Here is a 13,629-nt window from a genome sequence, read left to right as displayed (position 1 = left end):
AGGCAAAACATAACAAGAAGAACGAGACGCTCCCATTTCTAGAAAATGGATAGGTGAATCAAAGAAGTAGTCGTGATGCGAAATAAGTCTCAATTCGGGTAGGAGACACAACATCAACATTCGGTTCAGGATGTCAAAAATACTTGCATATGAAATAAAATAGACTCGGGAAAAATAGATGGTCTTGATGTCATGTGGTGAGCTTTTTCCATCACTCGGGCAAGTACTACTACGAAGTGGTACCGAAAGCTCCAACATAGTTCAATAAAGTCATGGAAAGAGCTAATTTTGAGCTCCATGGAGCAATTTATCGGATCAAGCACAATGACGACCTCAAACGAGATACTCATGGGCATAAGGCAATCTTATGATGAGCTAACAAAAGACTCCGTCAACGAAAGACTATACCTAGAGATTACAACAACTTTCAGAACATGGCTCAAAAGTATATCTATGTTGAAGAGGGAAACGCTTGCGACTTGGAGGCTTGAGAAACCATGACACAGGCAAATGAGGCATTAAAGATCATCTACCGCACAAGAGGAATTACCCAGAGAGATTGCCTCGAGCAAGCCCTTTGCTACCAGGCTCAAAAAGTATCCCTCGTTGAGCATGAACCTGTCGTACGTATACAATCTTACCCAACATATGGAAAGTTAATACAAAACCGCTCCGATCAAGAAAGACATGACAAAGTGATCATGTATCAAGTATTGTACTTTTCACCATGACATTGACCATAGCGCAGTCGGGTGCCTCAACCTCAAGGATTCCACAGAGGTGAAAATACAAGAATATCTAAGCTAATAAAGAAGCTCTAGCGGAGGAATATAATCCAATATCTTCTTACAACAAGATAGCATCATCATCAGAAGAACTCACATCGGAGAATAAAATAGGCAAACGATAAAAAAAAACAGGTTAGGGAAGCTCAGATGCTGCATCCATACGTTTCATTTTCAACCGAGCACTGCCCATTAAAAACTCTAAAGACATATACTAAAGCCATCTGGTTTTCTGAACGAATCTGTTTTCTGAAAAAGAAAATCATTTCACAATTAAATGGAAAGTACTAATTTGTTGAAAGGAAAAAGAAAAAAAAAAGGTAGCCAACACAAATTTATATAAAAATAAGGATTAATTACAAGAATATCCCCTGAATTCAGGGGTCGGTAACGAACTGCCCCCTAAACTCGAAAAAGTCACAAAAAATCACTTGAACTCTCGTTATGTTAAAGTATTGCCCCTTCTGTCAAAAATATTCTGTTAAATAACTTGCTTAAATAATTAAATAAGCAATTCACAACATAAATGAGCATCAAAACGAGTCTAATCTCACTTCAATTCCACGAATCAAGTCCAGAAATCAAAAGCCCCAATTTATGAACCCTAATTTCGGATTTTCGGCCAAATTTAAGAAATTTCAAAGAAAACAACTTCCAATCAACAAATTCAAGTAATATCCAATACAAACCGAGTTCAATCAACCCTAATAACTCGTCAATTTCATCAACTTCCAACCACCGAGTCTTGTACTCTCCGCTGGCAAAGAGTCCGAGGAGAGAGACGCACGTGGCGACCGCGAAGGTGAAGATCTGCATCTCGAGGACCACCGAGAATGTCTCTCGCTTCAGGACCTTCTGGAAGGCGAGCTGCATGAGGGAGAGGATGAGGGAGTAGAGAGCGGAGGCGGCGAGCGTGGCGGCGAACCCGAGGACGTACTTCCGCCTCGAGACACCGAACGGGCCGTCAGAGTCCTCGTTGACGGCGATGAGGGCCGTGGATAGGGACAGAACCACCACGGAGTTGAGGATCAGAGCGGTGAATTTCTGGGCGTTGAGGAAGTACGAGAAGACGGCATTGAAGGCGAGCTGGGTCGAGCAGATGAGAGAGTACGTCGAGGCCGAGAGGTAGAGAAGACCGACAGAGTAGAGCATGTTGTCTCCGGCGATGACAGCTCCGAGGACAATGTAGACCAAGGCGATGATCATCGGAGAGGCTGAGATTGGGGGTCGGGTTTCGGAGGTGGGCGAGAGGAGGAAGAGAAGGACGAGGAGGATCGGGAACGCGGTGGTCTGGACAATCGTGGCCATCCATTTGTTGTTGCCTCCGCGGTCGTAGTAGAATCTCCCGAGCATCACTACCGCGGCCTGCCCAGCGATAAGGAAAGTGATGAGGAGCCCCACCAGGCACCACCACTGCCATCGCTTAAGCTTCGTCAATCCCGTCTCTGCGGCGGCTTCGTCTTTTGATACCATCGGATCTTCATTACCTGCCAACCCTAATTATTTAAGCAATATTATTAATTTTCCCAACAAATAATAATCACGTGAGGGTCATGTGCTCAAAATATAAATTTTAACGGAATATTTTTGACAGAAGGGGCAATACTTTAACAGAACGAGAGTTCGGGTGATTTTTTGTGACTTTTTCGAGTTTAGGGGGCAGTTCGTTACCGACCCCTAAATTCAGGGGGTATTCTTGTAATTAATCCTAAAAATAACAAAACAAACATGAAGTATTTTTTTTAAAGAGTTATTGATGAGTGCACTTTATACGTAGAAATCTCTCGTTCCCGGAGCCTAAATCTAGCAAGCTCTCAAGTGTATTTAAAGGTTATTTCGTGTTTTTAATGACAATTTCAAGTAAAATGTGCTAAATTTAGAGCTAGAACATCATTGAAGCATGTTAGAAGTGTTTAGAAGCATTCAAGGGCCAAAACAAGTCAAAACGGCACCATTCAGCGATGAAATAATTATATTCAAGGTCTGCGCGCAACACGCCAACCTCCGTGCACTACCCACTATACGAAAGTCACTGCAGAAATATTTTGCACGTCATCGCGCTAATGGCGCGATGCGCCAGCTCTTTAGCACGACGCGCGGTTTCCGAAACCTCCGCTAGAAAGCTCCAGACACGAACTGGCGCACCGCGCTAGTGCTTCAGTGCAAGGCCGGCCCTATAATGGTTGGCCACTTAAGCAAAGGCTTAAGGCCCCAATTTTTTTGTGAAAAAGGTTTAAAAAAAAAGGCCTCATATTTTTGAAAAAAATGCCTCGAATTTTTTATAAAATAAACTATGTGAAATTTGTTGTCATTAGCCCATTTTACACTTCTTGTTAGGGGAATAACCTAAGTTTCATTTAATTAAGGAAATAGCCCATTTTTTCGTAGCAGACAATTATACCATTCGCGAATCAGTTAATTAATTAACAGACTGAATTGAGTTACGCTAATTAATTAACTAAATGTTTGGATTGGAAATTCACAAAAAAATTACAAAAATCAGAACTTAAGTTAATTCATATTCAAAGCATTCAAATTCCTATTCAAAGCATTCAATTAATTAACCTAATTCCTAATTCAGTCAGTTAGTAAATTAACTTTACTCACAAAAAAAAAATCAGAACCTAAGCTAATTCTTAATTCAACCAATCAATTAATTAATTATTCTAACTCAATTCAGTTAGTTAATTAATTAACTGATTCGCGAATTAGCACTGGTTCAACAAAATAGCTCAACAATTCAACAAACCGATCGATCGAGGGTAGATAGAGCCATAACGGACTCAACAGCCCATGGGTGGGAGATCAGAGGCGACTTTCTCGGTATTGCCGTTCCGGAAAGACGGGTACCGAAAATCACGAACCCAAAGACATTTTCTCTTTTTTTTTTTTCCTTTTAATTTAAGACGACAATGTTAAAAATTGCTGTTAAAAAAGTCATACTATTACTTTTGAATTTTATATTTATTTATTTTTGTAAGGCCTCATTTTAATGTTTCGCTTAAGGCCTCGACAATCATTGGGCCGGCACTCAGCGCCCTGGAGGCCCTGTCAGACTTTTGTTTCTCAATTTTAAGCCTTTTTTAGCCTTTGGATCCCATCCAAAGATCCATATTCTCCTAAAAACACCTCTAAACCTATTTAAAGGATCATTGTAACCTAAAACACATCTTAGTTCATCTTTTGCTTTCTTTTAGTTTTAATTTTTCTCTTTGGAAAGTTTTTGGAGAAGAGAAAACGTGTTATTCTCCGAAATTGACAACCCGAAGAGTCTCTTGACCTCTACTTCTCTCGTTCTTCTTTCTTTTCTTTGTTATTTATTTATGTTTCTTTAGATTATCGTTGAACCTTTCTTTTAATTAATATGAATTCTTTTTAGTTTTAATGTTGATTTTATTGCTTTCGATAATTATTTGTTGTTTATTTTTTTTTATGAATTCATTTAGAGGCTAGATTTGTATGGGACAGCGATGTAGCCCAAGCCAATGTTAACACGTTGATGATTTTCTAATTTTTTATATTGCTCATTCTCGATATTTTACCTTGATTATTAGCCGTGCATATTGTTAGTTCATTGATTAGTTACATTTGAATTATTGTTTAGGATTGTTTGTTTTGAGAGAGAGAGAGAGAGAGAGAGAGAGAGAGAGAGAGAGAGAGTAAATTGTCGTACTTTTGCTATAATCATCATTATTGACCTAGTTAGTAGGAAAGTTTAGGCGAGAGTGCAATCATTTGAATTCTTGTTCTTTATGCGTGTGATTGTTTTAAGAATAAACTAGCAACGTAAACATTTAGAAACATGGTTTTTAAAATCTAGCCCAAGTTTGGTAAATTTTGTAATCTAGTTATTTATTGAAATTTACGACTATGAAATATCGAATACACCCTTATGTGGTTTAAATTAGTGAAAATAATACAATAGCCAACGTTTGAGTCCTACTAATAAGAAAGTCAATACCGTCATCAGGCTTAGTACACGCTCGGATTCAAAATTGAATATTTAACAGGAAAATCATTAATGAATATAATATAGGAAACAAATAAAAGTTAAAATATCGGTTGTCATCAATCACAATTGTAGTAAAAGTATCTACAGTACATAAAAATAAACAGAAATTAATAAAACGATTACAAAAGATGAGCCTAGAGTATATAAAAATAAATCGAAATTAATTATTGACAAAACAAATAAATAGAAATTGATAAAAATATACAAAAGAAAAAAGAACTAGGGATATACACATTTATATTATAATAGAAATTCATTGAAAATCAATACAACTTTCCTGATTATAACAAATATTATAATCTTTCCACTAGACGTGGCTACAAATTAGGAAAGCCAAAAGATTATGGAATATAACGAATATTAAATGTTGACTGTATTACGTTGGCTGTATTACGCATCTTTGAATGCCGATGAAATCTTTTTTTTTAAGGAAACAGTAGCCACGTGTATTAAATGCATTTGTTGGCTGATCAAAACGTTGGCTACATGTTGATGTTAGCCAATTTTTAGTAGATGATAATTTAGTAATTTGCTAAATAAATGATTAATCCATCATTTTTTGCTAGAATAGAAACATAGGTGAAACGTTGGCTAGATTAAAATACCAACGTTTCAAGTGACTTAGTCCGACTAATTTTTCTTGTTTTAATAAGATTAGAAGCCGAGAGGATAATAATTCGTCAATTGCATAGGTTTGCTAGAGTACCCGAGATAGGATAGTGAATATTTAGAAAGAGTGAGATTTGTAACATATGAGCGAGACCACAATAAATAAAATAGAGATAGTCAACATAGTCGGTTCGTGGTGAAGTCTTGGCCCTGCTTTTTCTTGTTAATTAATCTCGTTTGATTTATTGTTTTCTTGTCTTTTTGTATTTTTTAGTTTAATCGTAATAATCGCTCGACAAGACTTTGGACTCAATTCTCGTCAAGTTATAGTAGGACAAATAGTGACCTTGGATGCGACTTTTGTCGCATCCAAAAGTCACTTTGGATGCGACAAAGTTGCATCCAAAAGTCCGAAGTTGTTGCTCGTGGATGCGACTATGGATGCGACTAGTTGCATCCATGTTAACTCTGACAATGACTTCTTTTGTTGCGTTGATTGTCGTTGTCCAATAAACTTAATGTATACAGAATACGGTATAGATATATAAGTTAATCAGTATCACAAATATTATACATCTCTATCATATATATATATATATATATATATATATATAATCACATATTGGTTATTGTATATAGTGATGATTATGTGATATTGTATACAATATACTGATATTGTGATTATTGTATGTCGAAGTTATAACGACGGCGGAGATATTATATACAATATATTGATAATGTGATTAGTTTATATTGTTAGTGTCGGAGCCATGGCGACGGCGAAGACGGTCTCCCACGGGCATTCGAGCTCCGACGTGGCTCCGCGGAGCTTGGCGTGGTTTTACATCTCGTAGATCTTATATGTTGAGCGCGTTGAATAAGAGTATTTTGGTCATAAAAATAAAATCTGTCATTTTTGTATAGTTTAAAAAAAAAAACATTGTTTTTGTGAAGTAACAACCAAAACCAAAATCCGTTGTTTCCATAATTTTAAAGAAAACTCAACTATGTGATTATCAGGAATTAAGTAATTAGAGCAGATTTACATTACGCGCGACACCAAAACCGCAAAAGCCACAAGGTTTATATCCTGACAACTCTTCTTTTGTGCATAATTGCTTAACATAAACATCAAAATACATCAGAAGAGAAATATTCCATAAAAGCAATAGGTATGAAATCATGATCATGCGCTTTGTGCTTCTAAAAATGCATTGAAATCTTCTCGGGCCTTGCGTAGGCGAGGCGTGACGCACGACGCCGGCGATGCAGGGTACGACACCGGTGAGGCCGTCGAGAACCGGACGTGGCGACCCGACTCGTGCGACTTCCGAGCCGCAGCGCTGCCACGTGCCATCGATCTCGACGACGACGAACCATTCTTGAGAACCCCTTTGACGTCTTTGTCGAAGAGGAACGCCGCGGACACGGGCGAGTTGGCGTCGTTCGCTCCGCTCCGAATGAGCTCCATCGGGAGATCGAAGTAGTTGTTGGTGAACTCTCCTTCTCCTCCTCCGATGGCCGACGAAGCCCAAGACCCGCATTCGAATTTCTCCAACGACACCGTCCGCGATATCATCGCCGCGTTCCCAGTCTCGAAACCTTCCTTCCTCGACGACGATCTCACCGATTTTGCCTTCCCGAACCCCGGGAGAAACAAGCACAGTGCACCGCACTTGAATCCCTCGTCTGACCCCACATCCGCGTCGTAGTTGACCGCGGCGACGGTCGTGTTGGATTTCTTGTTGACTTTTCCGCTCGCCGTCGTGGGCGGGTAGGGTTTCAGTGAACCGGGCTTGTCGAGAAAGAGGTCGAAATCGACAGACGGGGAAATCGACCGTCCCTCGGCGCACGACTTGCTCCGGCGAAGGTAAAACTCGAGAGGCAGATTTGGTTGCTCCTCTTGCTGTTGATCCTCCTCGGCGGTCGGGCTTCTGGTCTGGTGTTGCAGTGGAGACACTCGGATTTTCTTTAGGAAAGACGGGTTGAGCCGAGGAGACGAGTGGGCCGAGTTCGGGAGACTGCAGCTGAGAAACTTGGGTTTCCCCGGAAGAAGAGAGGCCGGCAATTCCAATAGCCCTCCGATGGTTTTCGGGGATGCGACGGCAATCTTTGGCAACTCTCGGAGTGAAAACGGGTCTATGGAGATCTGCTTTTCATTCTCCGGCGATCCGATATCTTTGACATTTCCAATAATATCCGATCCGGGTTCGGCAAAATAAGTGTCTGAAGGAGGAGCCATTGATGGAAATGGTGATACAAAGGAAATGGTACAAATATTGGTGGAGGAAATAAACCATTTATAGGACCAAAAACGTGGCCTGCATTTTCCCACAACTTAGTAATGCCAACCATGTTCTATAAGGAAAGAAAGGAAACAATTACGGGTTTCATTTTGTTTATTTTATCATGGCGGCAACTTATAACTGCCGAGAGTTGACATTTCAGTTAACCACGTCTATAAGAGTGGCTACCTTCTTAGGCGATGAAATAGAATAATATAAGCTTCCATCTAAATTGTAAAGTCAGATGTGTTTTTTTACATGCAAAAAATAAATATATATAAGTAAAATCTACTTTGTTTTCATTTGATCTAACTTTTTTTATTGAATATTTTAATACTAATTAGAACTTGCAGTGGTAAACTATAAACCGTAGTAATCATTTTATGTGTGTGATTGTTGGGATGTACAAACTCTAGGAGGAAGAGGCAAACACAGGATAAAGACCTATATAAAACACAGAGTAGAGATGGGGAGTTCCTATTGAAGAGAGTTATAGAATAATATAAGCACGACCGAGACACCGATGATGACCGGAAAGCCCGTTACAAAGTATAGTGCTCCATAACCCTGCGAGATTCAGAAATATCTGTAACTATTGCTTAAAAGTGGATTCAGTATCTGTAACTATTTTCTTTCCAAACAAATCAGCTATTGAGATTTTGCAGCATGTTTATTTTTTCTGTAGTAATTTTAGTGATCTTTATAACGATGTTGAATTTTTAATGAAGTCTAATACCTAAACAGCTCGTCCTCTTTATTGCGATATCGCATTTTAATCAAAGTTCAACACCTAAGCCTAGAGAAGAATTTTGAATAGCTATAAAATTTAATAAAAAAATAATATAATTTTATGGATTAAAACCTCAAACAAACTCTGAACAACTTGGAACACTTCAGATAAGCTTCGGGTTTTTATTTGTTTTTATTTTTTATAAGCTAGTACGTTCACATATGTTTAAATTAAGTTTCAAGTTATTTAGAGAGTAAAATATTTCGGTGAAAAACTTGACATAAAAAGAGCCAAGCGTTCTGCAAAATTTATAGCCTAGAAGTATGTTAACAAATTTAAGTAGTTCTGGAACCAAACAAGAGTCCGGAAAATAGGAGAAAGATTAGAAACAAACCAGAAGTGAAGGGACTTCATTCTCATTCTTTCCTTGATCATCATCGATCTCTGCGGCAGTGTCCCAGTCGATGTTCAGTCGCTTGGCAGCCACTTTAGGGTCAACCCCTGTGTCTGTGGCTCTTGCGTATTTGGATTTGCTAGGCTTCTTCTTCTGTGCTTCAACCTGTACAAGGATAAGATCAGACTTCATTCATGAACATGTTTAATCTTCAAGACCCTTCTGGAAAGAGCTAAATCTGTTGACTAAAAACTACATGCGCTCTGAAGTAAAAGGTGCACTAATGATCAGGTATGTTAAATTTTGTATAGTTCAGCTTGAGGTTTTCATCTCAATGATTTCGTCTTGAACTTTGATTATTTTCTCTTAAGAAAAAAAAAACAGAGGTTTAGGAAAGCAGCGATAAAGTCAGTCTAATATCACAATTACTTCTTTGAGAGAACACCAATTGAGTGTCCATTGGGGCGTCGGTTGTACCATAGATGAGAATCTGCAGAGTTTAACTTCGTAGAGGTAACACCAGTGAGTTTAAATTAAACACCAATTGTTTGTCTCATTCAACCTGATATTGTTGTATGCTCTAAGGGAAAAAAAAAAAAAACAGGTGCTTGTGTTACTTCATCAGGTTGGTGTACTATGTGTGAGAAAGACAGTGAAACTAGAGCAGTTTTCTTGATTGCACTTGATTATACAAAGATTTAATGTTTTTTTTTGTTTTTTGAAACAAGGGAATGTCATGGGCTGATCCAGGCACTGTTTCCTATACCTGGGGAACGACTCGGAAATAGAAAAAGGTTTGGTGAAACAAACAATAATGGCTATCTTTTTATTACAACATTCTATCGCACGTATAAATCTCATGGAAAGAGGCGCTGAATGGTCCGAGGATAATATAGAACAGGGGCATGTACGGTCGGTCTCAACAATATTCTGGTAGAAGAAACCGCAAGGCTCAAAGCAAAACTAAACTGGGCCAAAGAAGGTTAGGGATTCTAAAACATTTTCACTCATGACGGCAAGGAAATCCAAGAACTCATTCTGGAAAACTGAGAGGCCTAACAGTTCGTTTCCTGTTGTCGAGGGCGCGATCGGTAATGAAATCATCTGTTTACGGAAGGATCTTTGCGCGTCGACTCCAGTGATCGTTGAGAATTAAGGAATTAATCGGCGCCCCATTTCAGAATCTAGTGCTGCAGATTTATCAAAAGCTGAAGAATAGGAAATAAAAGAAGCGATCTTCACTTATGACCAGAATAAATCATCGGGGTCTGAAGGATTTTCTACTGGTTTTTTTTTAAGGCTTTTGGGTTGTTTCAGGAACTTTGGACCAGTGACAAAGTCAACAACGTTTCCAACGAAGCATAGCTTAATTGCAGGGAAGTTAAATTCCAACATTGCGACCTTGTATAAGGTAATTTCAAAGGTGCTTATTGAGAGACTAAAGGTTGTAATGAATTAGACTCTCTCCTCTGTGAAGGGACCTTCATTTAGACCCGCCATATCACTTATTCGATCCTAATATGGAACGAGGTGATTGAAGTATATATAAGTGTCAGAGAATAAGGAGCGGTTCTCAAGCTAGACGCCTATGCTAGAGTGAGTGTAATGGTGCTTTCTTTATTTTGTTTTTGAAAAAAGGGCTTTGAAAGAAGGTGGATAAGTAATTGCAATTCATCGACCTCCTTTTCATGCCTGGTTAACGGGAGACCGCATGAAAGAATCTGATTTTGCTTCGAGGTTGAAAAGAGACCTTGGAAAAAGAAAAGTAACTGATTGAGAATCAATTTATCCGAGTGAATCGCAGCATCAATGGGTTCCAAACTCCAAAGAAGGAATTTAACCCATTTCTTACCTTGGAATGCCCATCAGAGACAGCCGTAGAAGAAAAGCTATTTGGTACACGTCTTCATCGCCGAAGAATAGTACCTTCAAAGTAACTTATAATTTGGGAATGGCATCATCGACTCGTGCACGACCCGTTGTCTTAGCGAATTCGAGCTTACTCTCTTTGTAACTCAATAGCCTATTTCGAACAGGCTTTTTTTTTTATGTTATCGATAAAATTCTACTTTCTTTTAAGGTGTTAGAGAACAACAGTGCATTACAACGACTAAAATACGTGTAAGTTTTATTTGAAAACATATCTAGTGAGTGAAAGCAGAGTCTATAGACATGATACGATAATGATAGTAATACCTCAAGGTTAGGCCACTGACTGAGTTCTTCTGCAAGCATCTGAAGAGCAACCCGGTTCTCTGGAATTTTCCCCTCATTCACCTTCATCAAGAATTCCAATCAAATCGTAAACAAAAAATGAGAGTCGCATTTCGAGAATATCTTCAAAAAAATTCAACTGTAAACTTATTTTCTTCAAACGAATCTTATGAATACGAGAAGTATTAGTATATGTACAGTCGGATATAATCAAGTAGATAAAGATAGGACAGTGTACAAAGGCAAGAGTGATAAATATGGAAAATTGGCACTTCAAGAGGTTCATCATCACTCGCGGATACATGTTATGAAATGATAAAAAGACCGAGCATTTCTGAATTACAAAACCTAAAAACTTTAGGGGATTTCAAAACAATTCACAAAAAAATAGTTCATATTTACATCTATATGCTTTGTACATTAGTCTTAGCCAACAAATTATGATATGAAGATCTAGCAAAGCGAGTTCATAGAAGGGCAAGAAATGAGAAGCTTACTTCTTCCAAAGCAGCTGCTAAGTCATCCCTAGTTGGGGCATTATCTGTGTCTTCAATGCCAAGCATTCTCCGGCGTTCTGCGTCTCTCGGGTCTTCAATCATTACAGTCAACTTAACCTACAAATTGTTTCGCCATAAAAGAAAACAACAAAAATCGCAAACGTTCTTAATTCTTCAACGATCTTAGCACTAAAAAAAATTTGAACCAAGTAGAATTCACAAGGCACACCTCACTGAAGATCATGTCTCTGTTCTTACGGAGAATCTCCAACACCTGACAGAGTGAGAGCAAGCGTCACAACGCATTCATGAACATTAGAATATGCCTTCATATAGTAAATCATACATTGTTGTGACCAAAAAACACGTTGCAATAATTTAGAGCGTAACGCAACTTACTGGGTCGCTAATTTACAACAATAAATAAATAAATAAAAAGATAGTCTTGAGGGTAAGGAAAAAGACCCTTTTGATTTGTCGAACGTATTCTAGGTCTTGAGGGTCAGCGTCTTCTTGGGAGAGACTCGGCGACGGGGACGGGGTAGAGACGGAGTCGTCAGCGGCGGCGAAAGCGACGGAGAGATTTCTAAAATTGGGGGAGAACGAGGAGCCATGGGCGCGAGAAGAGAGCAGCGACGCGTTGTTGCGTCGGAGGAGAACGAAGAGCTGTCGTGGATAGCACTGAATCTTATGATGTTGCTTCGGATGAGCAGAGAGGCCGAGTGGTATTATTTGGAGAACTTGCATTTTAGTGTTTTCGATTATTTTCCTTTTTTATTTATTTATTAGTTCATGCTATTCGACATTGTTGTATGGTCTTGAATTTGGCGGAGTGGATAGATTCCCCATCATCCCTGCACTGCCTGGTTTCAGACAATAGCGATTTAAGATAATTTGCTCAACCACGTAATCCTCCGACATGGCCCACAAAACTTGGACCCACCATTTTCAAATCACAAACTCGCTCTTCAAGTATTCGATACTCTCTTGATGCCTTCCGTATTCATTGCCAACAAAATCTGAAGCAAATGTGCAGCGCAAGGACTGAAATCACATCGTTATCATTAAAATTGCGCATTATTTATCATCTTTTTTTTACGGTTTGTCGTGAGTACCTTTCATATTTTCCTCCTAACGTATCTTACATTTTTCGTATAATTTTACTGAAATCGTTGTTGCAGAAAGTGTTATAACATAATGTACAACGCTTGCTAAAATTTAGAGATCTGAAAGATAAATGATACGAGTGTGAAAATAATAAATAAACACCAGAGTCGTTAGCACAATTTGGCAAATCGTGCCTACGTTTAAAGGGCATTTGCTCAGTAGAAAGTAATTTACGATGACAACGTGGTACAATAAGAATTTACACTCAAGTACTCCCTCGCTAGCTACCCAACCTTCGTCTATCATCTTCAACAACAACTTAGGCTCCCTCTAAACTTCAGATCCCCTAGATTCCCACAGAATATCTCTCCGAGACTTCTAAACGTGTTTCTCTAAAATTTCAATGGAAAAACTTAACCTCGTGCTTCTAATACAATCACCTGAATATAGGCAACAAAGCAGAGATAAAAGACACATTAATATCTTGAACACAAGTCGTTCTAAGCTCAGCTAATCATTTGAATAAATCTCTCAAAAAGCGTGAGTGACGACAGTGTTGTTTTGATCTATTTATAGAGAAAATTAGGTCAAAACAATTCTTGAGTCGGATTAGGACCACCAGACCATTATGTCATCAATCTACACGGGAATCCTACTTCAATTCGGAATAGAAAATCCCAAAAGGGAATGGACCATAACTGTTGCACAATCTATGACAACAGAAGTTGTGCCGCTTCTAGAAAATAATTGTAACGAGGATCAATTCTATTAGAAATTATATTCCACAATTCTTTGAGTAATTTTCCAACATTAAATCGCCAATTAATGTAACAACATTTACACTAAATATAACTTATAGTTAACATTTCATGGGGAATGCACTGTTCCCGCGCGAATTATAGCATATTACAGGCCAACGAGAAGGGTTCAGGATTATTCCTCAAATGTCCTAAGTTTTCACAAATTCCGCGTGATATTTGGGTCAAAACCCGCGAC

General features: G+C 38.6%; 2 protein-coding genes and 1 pseudogene across 2 annotated transcripts; all 3 read right to left on the bottom strand.

Annotated features, from left to right (window-relative positions):
• Window positions 1–518: 518 nt before the first annotated feature.
• Window positions 519–2,273, bottom strand: LOC149385183 (putative purine permease 11 pseudogene; annotated as a pseudogene).
• Window positions 2,274–6,394: 4,121 nt separating this feature from the next.
• LOC149385182 (uncharacterized) lies at window positions 6,395–7,841 on the bottom strand. Its single transcript, XM_089627196.1, has one exon. The coding sequence runs from the start codon at window positions 7,646–7,648 to the stop codon at window positions 6,593–6,595; it is 1,056 nt and encodes a 351-aa protein (XP_089483322.1). The 5' UTR covers window positions 7,649–7,841; the 3' UTR covers window positions 6,395–6,592.
• A 160-nt stretch (window positions 7,842–8,001) lies between these two features.
• Window positions 8,002–12,408, bottom strand: CEST (death domain associated protein). The gene is made up of 6 exons (XM_089627198.1): window positions 11,992–12,408; window positions 11,756–11,800; window positions 11,527–11,643; window positions 11,012–11,092; window positions 8,816–8,980; window positions 8,002–8,258 (listed from the first exon to the last, which is right to left on the bottom strand). Exons 1-6 carry the CDS (start codon window positions 12,271–12,273, stop codon window positions 8,169–8,171), a joined length of 780 nt encoding a protein of 259 aa, XP_089483324.1. The 5' UTR covers window positions 12,274–12,408; the 3' UTR covers window positions 8,002–8,168.
• Between the last annotated feature and the right edge of the window lie 1,221 nt (window positions 12,409–13,629).

The sequence above is a fragment of the Urtica dioica genome, chromosome 9 (genome assembly GCF_054948205.1).
Source record: "Urtica dioica subsp. dioica isolate 48M chromosome 9, U.dioica_male_clone48M_v1_H2, whole genome shotgun sequence".
NCBI classification, from domain to species: domain Eukaryota; kingdom Viridiplantae; phylum Streptophyta; class Magnoliopsida; order Rosales; family Urticaceae; genus Urtica; species Urtica dioica.
The sequence above is the reverse complement of the archived record's forward strand: the minus strand, read 5'-3'. Positions and strand labels throughout refer to the sequence as shown.